Here is an 18,727-nt window from a genome sequence, read left to right on the forward strand (position 1 = left end):
CTGCGGCCCCAGGCGCGACCCCAGGCGCGGCCCGCTCTGCGGCCCCAGGCGCGACCCCAGGCGCGACCCCAGGCGCGGCCCGCTCTGCGGCCCCAGGCGCGACCCGCTCTGCGGCCCCGGGTCGGCCCGCCCGCCCGCACGGAGCCCCGTCAGCGCCCGGCGGCCCGCGGAGCTCATCCCTGCAGGTGCCTTCTCGCTCTGGGAATGTTGGCCAGGAACTTTGCAGCTTTGTCTTTTTTATTCTCTCTCTTTCTCTCTTTTTTTTCTTTTTTTTTTCTCTTCCCCTTTCTCTTTCTCCTTCTTCATCTTTCCCTTTTCGTTTTATTTTTGTCTTTCCCTTTTCTTTTTTCCCTCTTTTCCTCCTTTTTCTTTCCTCTTCCTTTTCCTCTTTTTTCCTTTTCCCCTTTTCTCTTTTTTCCTCCTTTTTCTTTCCCCTTCCTCTTCTTTTCCTCTTATTTTTCTTTCCCATTCCCTTTCCTTCCCTTTCCTTTCTCCCTTTTCCTTTTCCTTTTCCTTTTCCTTTTCCTTTTCCTTTTCCTTTTCCTTTTCCTTTTCCTTTTCCTTTTCCTTTTCCTTCTTTTCATTTCTCTTATTTTCTGCTCTCTTTCAGAAGCACACAAGCCATCCAAGGAAAGCAAGGTCAACCTCCACATTACCTCTCCAAACACAAAGAGCTTGATTCTGGTTTTCAATTATGCTCAGAGAGCTCAGTCCTGAGCCACCTGAGCCTGAGGCACCTTCAGGTTTAACAGGACCTAATCATTTTAGCCAAAACCAAATCCTGAGAACAAGTTGTGAAATGACTTCAAAACTATATTCACTTTGTACACTACAATTTATAGGTATTTACCTATTCAATGGTAGCTGAGACACCTCCCTGCTCTCCCAAAGCTGCTCAGAGAGGAGAGGTAACATGTTATCTGCTAAAAGAGGGGACATGGACCCACCGAGCCATCTCAGGGCAGCCAGCATTTAATTTCTTCTTGATATCACAGTAAGTTACACAGTGTTAACTGCTGTTTAACTCCAGGCAGGTCAGTTTTGTGCTGGTCCCCAGTGAGGCACTAATGGAATTTTGCCAGCCCTGTTTTGAAGCCACAAACAGGAGAAGATGGGAGAGCTCCAGCGTTAGGGGAAAGGAGAGGAAGACTTGCAGGCCACCTTTGGAGCAAGGTGTGTTAGATCAGAATTACAAGAGTCCTGTGATTCACTCGAAAGATGTAATAGTAGCAAATCAATGAAGAAACTACCTTTATTATACCTACTGCATTTGTATTATTACTCCCTATCTGTAGGATGTCACCTGCAGGTGGTAACAAGGGGGTAATTCAGTAGAATTTGGATGAGTTTGGAATGGTTGGGCTTTGGATGAGTTTAGAATGGCTTTGGGACAGCTTAGAGAACAGCTTTCTCTTGTGGATATGTTTAGAGAGAAACAAAAAATTAGGTCTGCAATGGTATGTTGAAAGATAACAGAATACAAATGGAAAGCATTACTTCCAAATTTCTACCAGAGGCAGCAGCAGAAGTCCTTTTAGGCAACCAGATAGAAAAGTCATAATTAAGGGAGAGAGCAAGCTTACAGTTTGTTCCAGCAAAAACCTTGCTTTTCCTTTTTCAAGTTTAGTTCCTTGCTCTGAGGAGTATTACTAAGTGAATGAAAAAAAATTCTTCTGAGTAAGAAGATAGCAGAAACACAGCAGCTTGGATGATTAAGCAGCACTGAAATCCTCACACATCACTCAAGGAAAATAAGCAGAGATTTCTTTCCACTTTGGTTTGAAATGGTTCACAGAAAAAAAAAATAAATAAATAAAAGGTGTGTTCTTATGCCCTGCTATTGGTATCACTTTAGCACAGAGATATCTTTAATGACAGGGAAAAGCAGATTTTCACAAAGCTGGGAAWATACTTGGGAAGCTCTTGCTCTGTCCCACTGCTGTACCCCAGAGGAGATTCTCCTTGGCTGGAGGCAGCATCTGTTTCACACCTGCCACCAGGGCCAAAACCCTCCTCCGAATCCCAGAGGTGAGAAGGAATCTGAGGATGGTGCTGTAATTTTCTCAAAACCAGGCGCTGCTGCTAAGAAATTTTGAAAGCAACAGACTAGTTGCTGGATATTTTTGTAATTTTCTGCCATATTTGCCCTGGTTTAGCTTTTGCTGCTCATAAATCAAATTCCCAATAACACATCCACTTTTCAAACTAAAACATAACTGTATAATTATATAGCGAGGAGAAGAAACCAAGGCTATAAAATATGTTTWCAGCTAACTGCTCTGACATGTAACTAGTTCCAATAAGTCTCACTCCATTGTGTTTTTTTTCAACCCAAGTTTCCCAACTGCTTTAAATAGCCTTCTGCTGGGTTTTTAAAACCACAAAGACAAAGCAGAGCAAAATATCTTCCAACAATGAATCAAAAAGAGAATTAGACTCTATTATTTACCATGCCTAGCAACTCTGTTATTCACTGGGCATATTTAAGCTTGTTGTAGAGCATGTTTTCCCCAAACTCTGGTAGTCTCAGTCTGTTCCCATGGTCCACTTCAACTCATAGTATTAGGCAGAAGACTAAGAACACCTGCAATTGGGAGAAAATGCTAATCTGGGAAAAAAAATATGTGTTTGCTAACAAGATTTTTTTTGCAGGTTTAAATTATATCCACAGTAACTGGCCCAATATGAGAAATTCTCAGGTCGAACTTCAAAGCGCTTCCCAGATATATTATCTGTCAGACTGGAGCATTCCACATGCCCACACCTCCTCGCAAGCAAGCTCTCCACAAGGTCCGGACTTGCACCAGTGCAGCTCCTTTTTGCTTGCTGTGGGGAGGTTAACCTGATGGCATCACGATCAGGAAACTTCAAAGATCCTCCAAAGATTCTTCTTTCAGAGTCGTGTTTGTTCACAGCAATTTATTTACTTTTCAGAAATAGCCTTCTAAGAGTGACCCACTGAAATGGTGAATTGAGGCAACACAGTGAATGATGCGATGACAGAGGCTCCCCTTTCTGCCACCTTCCTCCTGTACAGGCTTTTGTTCCCCCTCTCTGAAAAAGTAGACTTTCTGCTGATAAAGATTAATCTTTACAAAGGTGAATAATGGAATCATGGTGTTTGCTAGTGTCACCAACAGTTCAGAGCAACAGTGACATTTTTTATTTTTTTTTAAAAGGAGTAATTTGTCTTCACTGACAGTCTATATAACAATACACTAGATATACATAAAAAAAGACTTTAATGCACTCGACACATAAAAGAGTGTTTAGTAGTTTCATAGCCCTTGCATGTTATGCATGTTCTACATGGGTCGCTGAGTCCCATAAGAAGAGCAAGTTGAGTCCCCAGCTAGGTTTGACAAGGGGCATTTGCTGCAAAAAAACAGCCTTTTCCCTGCATCCATGTTATCCTGGAAGCTCGGCCCATGGATCTATGCCTGCGAAGCCACATTTGCTGGCTGATCTCAATTACAACCATTTACCTTAGGTGTGGGTGGTAATAGCGCATGAAATTACATTATGAAATAATGGTGCTTAAATTCTAGAGGTTAGTGTGAAGCCAGCAGACTTGTCCATCTCTACAGACAACTCTATAGTAGGTTAGTAGCTAATTTTAAAGGCTTTCATCCCAGAAGAAATGTGCAAGTGTTGGGATGAGCAAGGAGTTGATGCTAAGCTTCCATGCAGAAAAAGCCTGACTTAAAGGGATCAGTGTCTTTTACTTGAATTGGTTCCATAGAGGTTTGGTGGGCAGAACTGGTCTGCTGAGGGARTGAGGCAGTGCGAGGAAGAGGAGGTGGCCCCAGGGCATGGGAGGAGAGGGAGGCAGCACTGCCTCTGGCAGCAGCCACTGGCCATCAGCCTGGCTTAGCCAGTCCATGTGGTGGGACCTCCTCCTTCCTCTATCAGGGTACAAAAACATCTTCCAGCTGAATAAATGGAAGACAGCCTATGAAAAAAAAACAGTATCCCAATCACAAATACTCTCCCTCACATGTTAGTTCTTATTTTATCCTAATTCTAAGTGTAATACTCATCTAGAAAAAACATGCAGAAATGCCATAAGTAGGTCATTCCAGTTTATTCTTCTCTTTGGGATGGACTTTTCAAGCCCTAAGTTTTCTAACTGCTGGTTTGGGAAAGCCAGCCTGCTATTCAGACATCCTGTGCAGGCTCTTTGGGCCACGCAAGGCACCTTTGCTCTGCTCCAGCATGAAGGCACCTGAGCGATGTGTGAGGGACATGAATCAGCCTCATGAATCTCACTGGTTTGGTCTCCTCCTGCAAGGCTTGCAAGCAGGTTTATTTTTCAAATGCACGTGATCAGACAGGTCAAGAGCAGAGGGTAAGAGTTTTAACACAAGCCACTGTCAGATCAGAACTGCCTCATAAAATGGACATCCCAGGTTTTTATTCCCCCCTGTTTCTTCTGCTACTCGGTTATTTTGCCTGGTGGCTTTAGACCCTTTTTTCCTGCAACTAAGACTGAATCACTTGCTTCCCTTCTTGAGGAAACTAGTGCTATTACTGTTTTTTAGACAGGAGAAAATGACATTGAGAGATTAGGCCCCTGTCCAGCTAAACGCTTGAGCCCTTGCATAACCTGTGGCCGCAGGACCCACACGGTAGGAGGCAGCTCCCTTGTTCCAAGTTATGCAATTCTGGAAGGATTTAGCGAACCGAGGCCTCCCGCCGTGCCTGGGGCCTGCCAGGATGGCAGTCACCAGCCCCGGCACCTCCGAGCAGCTCTGTCCCATACAGAGCAAAAATGAACCTTGATTTAGGCCTGTTCAGTTTCCCTTTCATCCTCAAAACGAGTGAGCTGAACGCACAAATTGCCTATCACGACAGGCACGATTTGAAACGATGCAAAAAGCAACCAAGATGGATTATTTCCCATTATTCCCAGATCTGATTTGCTCCGCTTACTATTCTAAACTGTCCCCAGCGTTACCTCAGCCCCAAATGCACTTTGTGTGGCTCTGTCCCCTGCATCCCTTCCCACTCCCGTGATCCATCGTCCTCAAGGCAGCAGCAAATCCAACGAGGATGTGTCTGGTGAGGCAGTGTGCGGCCGGAGCGCGTGCTGTGCAAGCGGGAATAAGGGCCCTTTTTGTCAATGGAAGAAACCAGGATGACGGTGAGGGTGCTGAACTGTTGAGAGTTTTTTTTTTTTTCCCCAATCCAATCATAATCCCACTTTTAAAAGCCCCTGCCAATCTTTTCACTAGCCCGATGAAAAGGTGGATTTCGCTGACTTGAATAATTTTGAAAGTAAATGATGATTCTGGTGTATGCTGGCTGGCAGTGGGAACTGTTTATATAATTCGGGGCTCGCTAATAACCCTCTTCATAGCTAGAAATGGTGCCAGCGAAGCTGCTGGCTATGTAGAAATGCTTTCCCATTTCCTCGCTTTTATTGTTTTCTGTCACAGCTTGTTTTTTTTCTAATTAGTACATGAGCTATTTTTAGTGTCCGTGGACAAAAAATGCATTGTTCAGGCTAAAACGAGGCCAGGTACCGTGGAAATGTATTCAGGGGAAAACATTCAGCGCCGGAGCCTGTCTTTGGCTGTGTGCACCCACCAGTGAAAGTTTGCGTGCTTTGCCCAATTAGTTCCAGCTTTGTCGTCTCAGGAAGCCGGAGGAACGGTGTCAGCGTGCAGGGGCAGCTCGTAGGCTGCAGAGACGTGTCCTGCTCCGCACACATCCAGCATGCGCAGCATCTAGGATATTCTGAATTATTTCCTCCCCTCCAAATTCCATGCATGTCTTGCTATTAAAGGGCAGAACAATAAACAAAGCTTTTCAGGCAGATGATGGACTTAGTCAGATTTGATTTTTGAGAGGGCACCTCTTTGTGACTCATCTAATCAAGCTCTGGGATCCGGAGAGCCGGAGCCGCTGCTTTGTCCGCAGGCCGCACGCTAGGCAGAGCTCTACCCATGCGTGTAGACCCCTTGCACCGTGCAGCTAAAAGCACAATAAGATTTTACGAGCCCTGCTTCAGCCTGAAGGCAATAGAGCTTTTCCATATGTAACAGTCTCAACTGAGACACAAGACGCTGAGGCCTTTTATGTCAGTTTCCTATAGAATTTCAAATCAAGTTCAAAATCCTGATCCTTTGTCTTCAGGACTGTGCAAAGCCCAGTCCCACACTATGGCTCTAGTATGGTCAACCGCTGAATTCCTCTAATACAACGAGGAAAGGGGAAAGCTCGTCTGCGTGGAAGTTACATCATTCCTGGGAATCCATGGGATAAATTAGTAGAATTGAAAACCTCTCCGAAAGAAATGAGTGCCTTCTACACCCCAGGTACAAGACTCATTCATTTTGCCTAAATAAAAATGTATGTATGTAAATACATATATGTATTTACCAAACAAATATCAAAAATCTTAAAAAGAACTTATCAAAACAAGTCATTCCAGTGTGCTAATTTCCCCCGCTGTCACACACACGCACAAAAAGATAAACAATACTCACTATATTAAATGTACTTGTGGAAGTTCACCAACACTGTGAAGAGAAGTGGCTGTTCAGAACAGCAAGGCATGTCAGGCTTAGGATCATTCCCAGCTACATATAGGAAATGGGTCCTGTTACTCTTTTCAAGGAGAGAGAGAGAAAAATATATACATATGTTATATATTATTTTCAGTAATCTGTGAAAGGCAGGCTTTTAATATTTCACRAAATAATTCCCTTACAGAAGCAGAAGACTCACTTATAGTTAAAATAATTTTAAAGTGGAAAGATTTTTCAACCTTTTCCATGCTATAGGTCCCTAAAAATGTTGCACATTGCTATAGGTAGAGGCACAGACTTCTGCAGACATCTCACAAAACCTAGMATATAGAAGTTTACAGTTCTCAGTCATCTAGAAGTAGCATGCAGAAGGACCACATAGATCACAAGTTGATATCCACTGAAGTAGAGAAATCAAGCATTGGTTTAGAGAATGGGGGGGRAAAAAAGGAGAAATCATCAGATTCTATGGTAAATTTAAAAAGCTCTATTCAAATGCTTCTAGCTTCAATCTCTTGTCTTGCCAATGGTGTAAATACCAAACCTGCTGCTATTCACAAGTGACCTTCAGCCGGAAAGAAGTGAGATAGGGCTATGAAGAGAGAGGGGACAGTAGAATGAATCCAGTGCCTGTCTCTGCTGGAGACTCTGCTTCAGCCTTTGCCTCCTGGCCCACTCTGGCCTTCCTGCACCTTTTCAGCATTGGATTTGAGTACGTTCAGCACGTTCTTATAACCAAATACTACCTGCAAGTGCCACAATCCCAAGAACTTTTTCCTGGGACCTCCTATAAGCAACAGCAAGGAGAAGGCCATCTCCACAGTCAGGAACCCTGCACTGCTGTCATCACTTGCCTGTGCTTGGACCTGTGGGTCTTCAAGGCACGTGTAGCTACTTCTGTACCGGAGGGAAGAACAGAGCTGTGTGGTTAGACCRGTCATTTTTCCTTCCTTCTTCTGTTCAAATCTCTTGATAGCTTTTGACTAAGCTATCACAGAGCCACAAAATAYGCATATGGCAGAATGCCAAGCTTTGTCATAAAAAGCAGAGAAATCTGTGAACTACGCTGATTCACTTGTATCAGTGAGAGRTCTATTCCAGGATGATCATTCCCACCACAGCACTCAAGGTATCTATTCTTTTCTCTTTAGGAGTGCATTCTCCCATTTAATATTATTTAGCTCTTCCTACTGCTGCCTTCTCCACTTTATTTGTTGTGCTTGTAGTATGTCCAAAAGTTACCAACAGCCCTTGGCACTCTTGTACTTGTGGTACACGGGAGGTCGGTGATGTGTGAATAGAGGCAGTCGTCTGAATTTGGAGACATTTTCAACAGGGACCCCGAATGACTTATTGCCTGGTGAGCAACTCCTGATCTTCAGTAGATCTGTAGAGCTCTGCTTACGGAGTTGACTTGAGTGGCTCCTTCCAGACTAGCAGACGAGTTCAGGTGCAGAGAGTTCAGGTTTTGTTAGCACTCACTGCACTGTGAGAACTGTTATGCCCTTGCTTTTTTGGATTAGATGTAACAGATATTTCCTTAYTTGAAATACTTTATGTGTTCACATAGTGATCACAGAATCTAAAGAGCTTTCTTGCTGCAACATAGATATCATCTTATAAAATTTGAAAATTATTATAAAGATAAATAGTAGATTTTCTTTAAAGAAGAATATAGATTCATCCTCTATTTTTGTTGCTCCACCTGACATCTGTGGAAATATGGTGCTTTATAGCAAGATCTGCCCTTAAATGTTTTTGAGTCATTCAAGTTCTATGAACCCTGAATGTTCTGCACTTCATAAAATCCTCCTGAAAAAAAAAAAAAAAAATGATGTTCTTGGTATAAATCCTTTGGAATTAATCCTTAAGGAAGGAAGGAATCCTTACCTGAATTTCCTCTATCCTCTTCAAAGGCCATTTTCAAATGATACTGAAGTGTGAGGATGCCAACCAGGAGCAAGCATGGAGGAAGAGTCTCTTCCCCTGAGAAGCCAAGTTTGCCTCCAGCTCACACTCTAGATCCTAGTTGAGGACATGGAGGAATGAACTTCTGYTGCTACGTCAGTAGGAACAGGGCCAAGTCTGGCTCAGTGTGCATGGGTCCTGGGCACAGCTGTAGCCACCTTTGTCACAGCCCTTGCAACAAGGGAGTAGAACAGTTCTGTAAAAGAAATTGAGCATCTCTAAATAACAGGAACAGTCTACGCAGGCTGAGCCAAAATCTCCCCAGCAGAAACTTGCTGCTATGCCATTTAAAGAAACTTTTTCATTTTATTTTACACATTAGCAGATTGCAATTTGAATKTGAAAGGATGACATCTTATTTCATTCAAGGGTAGCTCAGGAGGAATCTAAGTTCGTAGTAARTAAGTCTTAAGCTGGACCTAGTTTCCATTCCAATTCCGTGAGGTTTTAGATAGGCCAGATAATCTGCCTGAATAACTACAAGATGTTCAGGGGTCAGTTCCTATTCATTTTAATGAGYTCCACTAAGGATTTTGGCCACAGTGCCTCAGTTCCTCAGAATAATGTTCTGTCTGGGTAAAAAGAGRAATATTCACATATGCTTTCCTCTTTGGGTACAAGCTGACATGTTCAACAACAGTTAAAAACTCTATTTAGAGTGCCATGTAAATGACTAGAACTAGGCTCCTGAGTCTATTGTCAAATCAGTCCTATTAAAATGTAGTTTTTAAATTAAGCTTTGGCTCAGCTTGTATTTAGGTTTAAATTATGTCATTGATTTTACTCAAATAATCATATATTTCAGGCTCACTGTGTGCTTAGGTATTCTGCTGTATTCATGTTTACTCGCTGCCCTCCCCACCTCTGCCTGAATCTGCAGATGAAAGGTGGGACTGAAAGGAGATAAGGACCATGCAAGCACCGGTCTTCAGCTGATACCACGTAGTTCGTAAATAAGAAAGTGGAAGCAAATTAAGTCTAACCTGTTGACAGTTAAATTATGTTATACATAAAGTGATAGCACCACAGTGGAGGTTATGAATATGCTTTTAAAAAGCAAAATCCTTATATTACCCTTAAGAACAAATTTGCAATATATTACCATTTCATGGCTGAAAGAAGAAAGCGACTGTTTCTTCACAGCAAGTGAACATGGTGAAGATTTGCATTCGGTTAAAGGGGACCACAAAGACAGATGCACCCCGAACTGAAGACTCTTCAGCTTTCACTTAGCAGATGAAGCAGGACAGAAATTTCATTAGATAATGCTAAATGTGAAGGCCTTTCTCACTCAGGACTTCTACTCATCCAGGAGCCTGAACTTATCCCTGTATTTTAATGGATCCATTATATCTATAGTAAGTCCATATTGTTAAAGAGAGACTTGATTTTAGGTCTGTGTTATCTCTTGGTTAGCTTAGATCTTTCTCTTAGATGCCCTGTCTTGCTATGCTTGAAGATGCCAGTACATCAGTCAGATTTTTGTCTATCCTGATTCCCGTGCTGGCATGTATCTGCATAAGTAGTAAAGCAGAAATCTACAGGACAGGGCCACCATCAGGCCTCTGTGTTTATCAACATGTTTATCCATGTCTCCCACAGYTATCCACACTACAGGCAAGCACAAGAGCTATACTCTTTCATCTTATTTACACCAGTACAGCTCTTCTACAGGTTCGATGCTAAAGTTCTTTACATCAGTTTTGTGTTCAGCTTYGGGTATAACAGATCCAGGGGGAGCAAAACTAGATATGCTGCACCTAGTGCATACAGAGACTTATATTTCAAATAGGAAAACAATGTTTTTTCTTTTGGGATCATATTCTGTGATTACCCACAGCTTAAAAAACTCACATAACATTTCTCCTGCAGCACTGAATGTATATCAATGTGGAATGGGCATATTAAAAAAAAAAATTAAAATCCAGCAATCTCACTTGGTATGTCTCAGCATGAGGAATTTTTAAGTTTTAAGAACTTATAAATAAATCTATATTGGCTCCAGGAAAAATATATCATAGAGACTCTTCAGTGTGACATTCAAAGATTCTGACCTACTCCACTAACCAGGCCACCCATTCACATCCAGTGCTTTCCAGGAAGAAACTTCAGTTTGATTTGCTCAGCCAGAGCCGTCAAAAAATACTGTAATTATCCACACAGGAAAAAAAAATACACTCATTTGGAAGAAATGCTTTCAGATTTACAACTTTACAAAAAGGCTTGACAATACCCAGTGTTTAATCTGTAAAGGGATTATGGTTATCTTCACAGCATGCACACATTATTAATGGTAATGGGAACTGCACCTCCAAGACTCAAGTAAATTGTTGGCTGTAAATAGCATCCCAGGAAAATTTTTAGTCTGGTAGAAATACTTCAAACTCCATCAAACATTTTATCCCAAGGTAAGTGACAACAGAATTTTGAACCAAAGAAAAAAAACAGAGGTTTGCCAAAAAATGGACAGTGTATCAGTTTTATGAATATATTGGTTGGTTGGTATATTTTGTTCTGTGTTTCTTGGCCAACTTGTTTTTCCTTCACTTCCATAATCCTGCTTGACTTAGAGTTCTGTTGGACTGTTTGCAGTCGATATTATATTAGGATTGCTCATTCCCTTTTCTATTTCTCTCATGCTCCAAACTATTAGTTGAAAAATATTAGAAGAATTGCACCTTTTAATTTCTCTCTTTAATTTTAATTCAGTCTTAACTGAAATACAATTGCTGGAAAAGAGTACTTCTTCTGCCAAAATTACCTCTACCTTGTCTGATGGAATTAGGGGGATCCCCATGAAAGAGGGGGATCTCAACAGATATGTGCAGCAAAACTAATCCAGCTCCTTTACTTAGTTGAAAAAAAAAAAAAAATCAGTGATGAAGGTGCAGCTAGGACGAATGTCAACATAATCATTTGATCTCCTGTGAGGAYGAAATTGCACTGTCAGAAATAAATAGCCTTGTGCCCCTCAACTTGCAATGTCCCRTTTTAAGATGACAAGGGGCAAAGCAAGCCGTGGGAATCGTTCTTCTAATCCATAAAGGTTTTAAAGTTTCTGGCTAACATTATAGAGCTTGACACTTTCTCAGGTGATGTAAAATTCTCACACAGAGGCTCAGAATTTATCCTTTGAATCTCCATCACTGACAGCAAGAGGCTCAGAATTTGGCCTCCATCCTGGCCTCAAAGAAAAGAAGTCTCCCAGAGCATTCCTGCCTGTGCGTGTTTAAATGTGTTCATGAGACAAGTGCCTTAGATCAGGATGCAGGATGATTTAAACAACATTGACATCATTATCTACGAGAAAAAGAAAATGGGTTCGGAAGTAATGACATAGATAGTAGCTGATTATGGGGCAAAAAGGCTTTGAAGCAGCATATTAAGATGGAGTTTTCCAACCTGGCATGCTGAAAGGAGCCTCTAGCATTTTTACTGTAAACATTTAAGAGGAAAGAAAAAAGTGTTTTGCTTCCTTGTGTTACTTGGTTTCACAACTTTCTTACAGATTAACTCCCATCACTTCTGAAAGTGTTAAGGTGGTGAACACTTCTATTCAATAGGTTTTCATCTCTCTGCAGAGCACAACTTACTGCATTTAAGAACAAAGTAGAGAGATTAATCACWTGTTTAATCACTCAACTCCATTGAGTTGTACGGATTCTCTTTGGTAGGAATTTGATTTTCTCAATCAAATACCCAATATGTTGTTCTACTTCTTTCTACTTCATCAGATTTAAAAGCATAGGATCAATATTACCCTCCTCAGGCCGGCGCAGGGGAACTAAACTGATGCCTTGAAAGAGTACCATGTACACAGAGCAAGTCTCGCTCAAGGCCGACCTAATCTCTAGTTGTGTCCTAAGGCAACACAGTAGTAGAGCTAAATACTGATAGCATGTTTGTAAAGAGCACTGAATTACTGGGGTGAGAACCCACCAGCCTGCAGCAGACAGACTCAACTCTGTGATATTGCTGCTGTGACACAGTGTGACGTATGGGTTTCTGAAGCACGAGCATTATCCTGGAGAGCTTKAAGTCTGACCATAAGCAAGACACAAGGCTCCCCAGAGCAATTTAGCAAGACATRCCACACCTTGGGTGGCACTGCAGGACCACTAATCTATCCCAGATCGGGAAAGATACTATAAATGCCTTTTCTGTCAGGCAGTTTGAAGTTTTTAGGGAGCTTTCCATGACTGTAACCGGCTACACAAGCTCCTTAAAGCATGCTCACCACTATGAAACACAACATGAGATGTTCCAGTCCCTTAACCATTTTAGTAGTCCTCATGGACTCTCTCCAGTAGCTCTATGTCCCTCTTGTATTGGGGACTCCAACACTGGATCCAGCACTCTAGACCTCATCCAGCCTAGTGGGAGGCCTCCCTCAATCTGCTGGCAACGCTCTTCCTAATGCACTCYAGGTTACCAGTGGCCTTCTTGGCCCAAGGACACATTACTGGCTCATGGTCAGCTTGTTGTCCACCAGGACTCCCAGGTCGTTCTCTGCCTTCCAGCCTGTACTGCTGCTAAGCGAGCTGGGCCTGTTTAGCCTCCAGAAGACTGAGAGGGAATCTAATCAATATATATAAATCCTCAAGGGGAGAATGTAAAGAAGATGGTGCCAAGCTCTTCTCAGTGGTGGCCCATGAGAGAACAAGGGGTAATGGCTACAAGCTGAAACACAGGAAGTTCCACCTCCATATGAGGAAGAACTTCTTTCCCTTGAGGATGACAGAGCCCTGGAACAGGCTGCCCAGGGAAGTTGTGGAGTCAACTTCTCTAGAGATTTTCCAAACCCGCCTGGATGCCGCCCTGTGCCACATGCTCTGGGTGTCCCTGCTGGAGCAGGGGGTTGGACTAGATGATCTCTAGAGGTCCTTTCCAAACTCAGACATTGTGGTTCTGTGATTCTCTAAGAGAAGGTGAGGAATACTGAGGAATACTTTGCTGACCTTCATGAGGTTCCTCTCTGCCCATCTCTCCAGCCTGTTCAGGGCCCTCTGGTGTATGAGCCACTCCTCGCAGTTTTGTATCATCCACAAATTTGCTGAGGGTGCCCTCTGTCCCTTCACCCTGATTACTGATGAATAACATGAGCAGTATTGACCCTGAAGGACACTGCTAGCTACAGGTTTGCAACTAGACTTTGTGCCACTGAGCATAACTCTCTGAGCTCTGTCTTTCAGCCAGTTCTCAATGAGTCTACCCTTTAATCCTTACCCATAAGCTCTTGATTTGCCCATCACCCACCCCTAGGCACAGCTCCATAAATTCCCTGTTGCACTGTTGATTGAAGAACAACTCCAATGCCTCGTCTTCCTAGCCTGTCATTCCTAAAAAACGTAGTCATCCATGACAGCATTCTAGTCATGCAAAATATCCCATCACATCTCTGTAACTGCAATGAGATCATGCCCCTGCAACCACATACAAGCTCTAATTCTTCCTGTTTATTCCGTATATTGCTTGCATTTGTGTACAGGCACCTCAAAGAAGTGTTCAAGCACGCTAATTTCCTAGAAGTGGAGCAAGGGGATTCCTCCTAATCTTGACTTGTAAGTACTTCCTCAACTGTATGCAATTGCTGGAGGTAATCCCACCAGAACCCTGTTTTGCTGAATGCATGGTCCCTGCAACACTCCCTTTGACCCATCTTTCCTAGTTTAAAGCCCCTCTTATCAGATTGGCCAGCCTCTTGGTAAAGACCCAGGTGTCCTGAGATAGATTCCATGGTCATAGAAACTGAAACCCTGTGGCTGACACCAGTGGCTAGCCAGTTGTTTGTTTAGAGTATCCATCTACTCCTTCTTTCATCCTTTCCACTCACAGGCAGGACTGAAGAGAAAACCACCTGGATGCCCAGATCCCTGGCCATCATTCCCAGAAGTCTGAAATCCCATTTGATATTTTCAAACAGTTGCCCTTGGTAGTAGCATTTGTGTCTATGGGAACAGAATCAGGGGTAATAGTTGGACAGGTGGACAAGCCTTGGCAGTCTTTCCATGACATCTTAAAATTGGGCCCTTGACAGGCAGCAAGCCTGTTTAGATAAGTGGTCAGATTGGCAAATGGGTACTCCCGCAGCAAGGAGTCACCCACAAYATTCACTCTGCTTCTTCCAGGTGTTTCTGCATGGCATGGGGTTCCTTTGGTTCAGTTGCTTCATTTGAAAACATGCTCAGCTTCTCCTCAGTTTGGAGGACACTGAACCAGTTCATCAACTGCAAGGTCCAGGAGGAACAAGAACCATTCTCTTCCTACTCCTAAAGAACAGCCTACAAACAGCAATCCATCGTGCTAAATGGATCATTTCCACTTGCAAATCAGGGGTTACAGAAAATTTGCTCCAGAATTCCAGTGGAATTTCCTCAGCTTCATCTTCCTCTGACTACATCTGTAGCACAAGAGAGAGGAGGGTAGCTGGGAATTTTCTTCAAGGGCAAGAGTTCTCAGACACACAGGAGATGAGGAGAAAGATCGTTCCTGCAGTTTCTCCAAAACCATATGCAGCCTCTCCAGTCTGTTCTCATCCCTATCCCCACCAAAGACTTTTGGGTCCTCCTGGATCTTTGCAGGCTACAGTCCAGCCCCAAAAGTCTCCCAAATCTGCTTCATACCCCAGCTTGGCCTTTTCTGAGCTCACTAAACCTGCTCCGCCCTCATCACCATGCTATGTCATGCACCCAAGGCCAAGATCAGGTTTGCAAGGCAAACTGTCTGGTGGGGCAAGGAGTAGAGGAACTCTCCTTGGTCATCAGAAAACACTTTCAATCCCATACATTAACACAACATCTCAAGCAAAAGGGATTCCCCTCCCTTTTGCTTCTTAACGCTTTTGGTAAGGGGAATCAATGAAATGGGAATCCCTCCTACAGGAGGGATTTTTAAGCRCTCTGGAGTTTGCAAAACTGGAGCACACCTAAAACAATATTTTGCTTGTCTTCCCACCAGGCTAACATTTCCCATTTCTGTGGGCTGGGCATACCTGAAGTGAGTGGGATTTGTCCCCTCTCCTGCTTGGTGTGCAATATCATCCTGTCCAACACAGCCTGTACTTTATTTTTATTGAAGATCAAAATGGGATTCATGTAAATAAACTATATCTCATTTAGCCTTCTTGGAACAGGTTCTCATGAAAGGAGTAGAGGTTTTCATAACATTTACTTGGAGTATTTATTTAAACTATGGAGGCTTTCAGCACATACAGTTTTACTGTTAACATTTCCCAGGCATTATCTGCAGATCACCTACGCTAATTTTATCAGTTCACACCATATGTGGTATGAGATTGGGGCTTTTACAGGCTGTTGTCCATTTTTATGTATTTTCCTCACTGGTAAAGTAAAACAATTTTAGTTGTATGGTTGCCTCCGCTGTAAGATTTGTTTTTCTATTAATTGTTTTGTCCGTACAAGGGAATGTTGAACGCTTTAACTCTGAGACCAAAAATAGAGGGAAGGGAAAAGGGTTGCCAAATTTGTGACCCACTTTTTCCTTCACTTCATTTATATTACAGTCTTCTTAAATGTATGAGAAGAGCTATGCAGCAATTTTGATTAAGCTCTGCAAACCAGATTCAGAAGGCTGTGGAGTTAACTCTACACTTCCATTAGGATAAAGGAATTTGGAGCTAAAAGTTCATGTTGTATTTAACATATGCCCTTCATATGAAGAGAAAATCCAACATGATCCCTAGTCATAAAGAGAGAAATGACATTCAAGCCAGCTGCAAATGAGATGCCAGACTACCTCCTGAAAAATGCTTTCCCATGTCAACCATGTCTATTTTTCATCACTATGTAGCAATTAACACCTTTTCTTCAACCTTAATCTGGCATTTTTTTTTTGTTCCATATTGTCCTGGACCCAACTGATATGCGTGAGTGCTTTTAGCCCAGATGCAAATAGCTTCCACAGCAGTGAATAATATGCAGAAAGGTTCCTGCAAAGATTAGAAATGCCCAAAAACATTCCCTCTGCATTTGATTCTAGGAGTGCAGCAAACCTTCGGAAAGAGATGCTCTATGACTGCATTTAGCAATAGCCCACTTGCTCTTCAGCAGATTCCTGGCAGGTTTTCCTTAGGCCCACTCCTTACCCAAGCAGCCTAGAGGACTGATGTGTTCTTTCTCCTCAAAATAGGCCCATTTCTACATTGTGTCATTGGCAGCAGAAGGCTCCCTTTAAGACCAAGAAAATCAATTTGCAAAGTTTACTGTAAAACTGGCAGAACAAAAGTCTTCACTTAATGTTTTAGAATGACAAGGAATCACTGAGGAGTCCTAATTGTGGTTCTGGACTAAATTTTATGGGGCAATACCACAAGACTTCAGCTGTGCTGAAGCCAACAAAATACAAGACCATGGCCAAAGATGGCAACAAAGAAACTTGTCATAAACATCTTTCACTGACATTGCATTAAAATTAACTTTTTTTTTTTTTTTTTTTTTCAAATAGGCATATATTTTGGTTTGGATAAAATGTGGATAAAGTCCCAAATGCTTCAGACAAAGATATCACACTTTGAAATGTGTTTTCTCATCATTAAAGAGCAACATGAAAAGCTGAAGAGAACAGTTCTGATGAATCCAGATTGTATTTTGGTAAGACAGTTTAAAAAATGATGTAAGAACTTAGTAAATATGTTCACACAATCTCCTGCAAAGTTTTGCACCTTATCCAGGTTTTGCAAGGAAATAAGACTTACAGATTGGGTCAACTAAGGAGGTAGATATATTATTTATATTTGACAAAAAAGATCGAGACCTCAAATGTTTTTAACAGTGGGATTAAAGTCTTTATATATATTTAGTAAGCTTTAGAAAGATAAGAAAGACCAAAAAAAAATTAAAGTGAAAGAAATAAAAGAAAAAAAAAGACCAAATTAGTTCTGTTGTTGGGATAGTCAGTATTAAGTCAGCTGTGTTTTTACTCTGCTGTAGCATCCGTCTAATSAATGCATCCTACTACTGCTTGAGTAGTTAGGCAGATAGAGAAGAAACTGGTCATAGTGGAGTGAGGAAGGAGGACTCAATAAAGGAAGGGAGGTAGCACACAAATCCATAGGAAACTTGACTTCATTTTTTCCACTAGTCATGGAATAACTCATTTTGCCTGCAATATATTTTGTTGTGCTTAATGATTTCTTTTTTCATTTACTCACTGAAGTGGGCTGAGGGACCCACCTAGCACTAGTAAAAAGTACTGTAATCCAACATTAGCTGCCAAAATGCTTATCTAAAAAGGCCCTACTGGTGTTCTCATGGTTTAGCAAAGACTAAGTTTTAGCTATTATATAGYAAAATCTTACTTGAAAGTTCTCCTGAAATGCGAAGTTTAATTAATATCCAGAAAGAGTAAATAATTAATAGAGCACTAAACACATAGGCCAAAAACAGAACAACTGGGAGATGGATGAAAAAAAACAGTTTGAACTGAGAGGGAAAGAGAAAAAAAAAATAGATACACAATGTATTGAAATGTGCTTGGAATTTTATTTATGTTGTTTGTTTGTTTCTCAAATAGCCATTTTTAATGTTAAAACAAAGATATATCTCTGTCTTGTCCCCACACTGCTGCCATTAAAACAAAACTCCTACTGACTTTGGATGAAGCAAGACTCAGTTCAGTTCACGAATGGACTTATGTATCCCCATGTAGAAGGTTGCAAGCAATGAAAAATTAAATTTAGAAGACGGAAGAAGAGGAGATGGAGGCATGCAGAGAGGAGTTTAGATGCTGTTGAACTGAGATGCCTTAGCATCTCCTTTATATTARACAGGAGTTCCTTGCTGTCCAAATGTGCAGCCATTTGGTTCCAATGAAAATGAGGCAGATAGATAAAGGTTGAAGAGGAAATATATGACTTGACCAAGGCACATAGTCCATAAGCACAATTTGGAAACAGATACTGCCCTTATAAGGCTGAGGAGCAGCAGGAATGAAATCGGGCTATTGCATTTTTCATTCCCTTCATGATATGCTTTGTAGACACTCCTGCAGGTAGATATTTGCTCAGGAAGAGACAGAGACTATCAGCTTTACTTCCTTTCTTGATTACACTTCAGTGAATGTAACTAGTACATTCAACCATTTTCCAGTCCAACCACAAAAAGCAAATGCACAGAAAAATCACAGAAAGCAAATGTACAGAAGTATTTCCAAAACCTACATATTGTCTGTTAGGGAAATGATTGCTGCCACTTAGCAAATATAAAACA

The 18,727-nt window shown here is 41.9% G+C and overlaps 1 protein-coding gene across 1 annotated transcript in view; it reads right to left on the reverse strand.

Annotated features, from left to right (window-relative positions):
* Window positions 1-177, reverse strand: part of SBSPON (somatomedin B and thrombospondin type 1 domain containing) — a 12,634-nt gene extending 12,457 nt beyond the window's left edge. Inside the window, exon 1 of the mRNA XM_026033869.1 lies at window positions 20-177. Within this exon, the coding sequence (XP_025889654.1) occupies window positions 20-177 (158 nt within the window). The remainder of the gene's footprint in view (window positions 1-19) is intronic.
* Window positions 178-18,727: the final 18,550 nt, after the last annotated feature.

The sequence above is a fragment of the Nothoprocta perdicaria genome, unplaced genomic scaffold (genome assembly GCF_003342845.1).
Source record: "Nothoprocta perdicaria isolate Ctin4 unplaced genomic scaffold, notPer1 scaffold_134, whole genome shotgun sequence".
Lineage (NCBI taxonomy): Eukaryota > Metazoa > Chordata > Aves > Tinamiformes > Tinamidae > Nothoprocta > Nothoprocta perdicaria.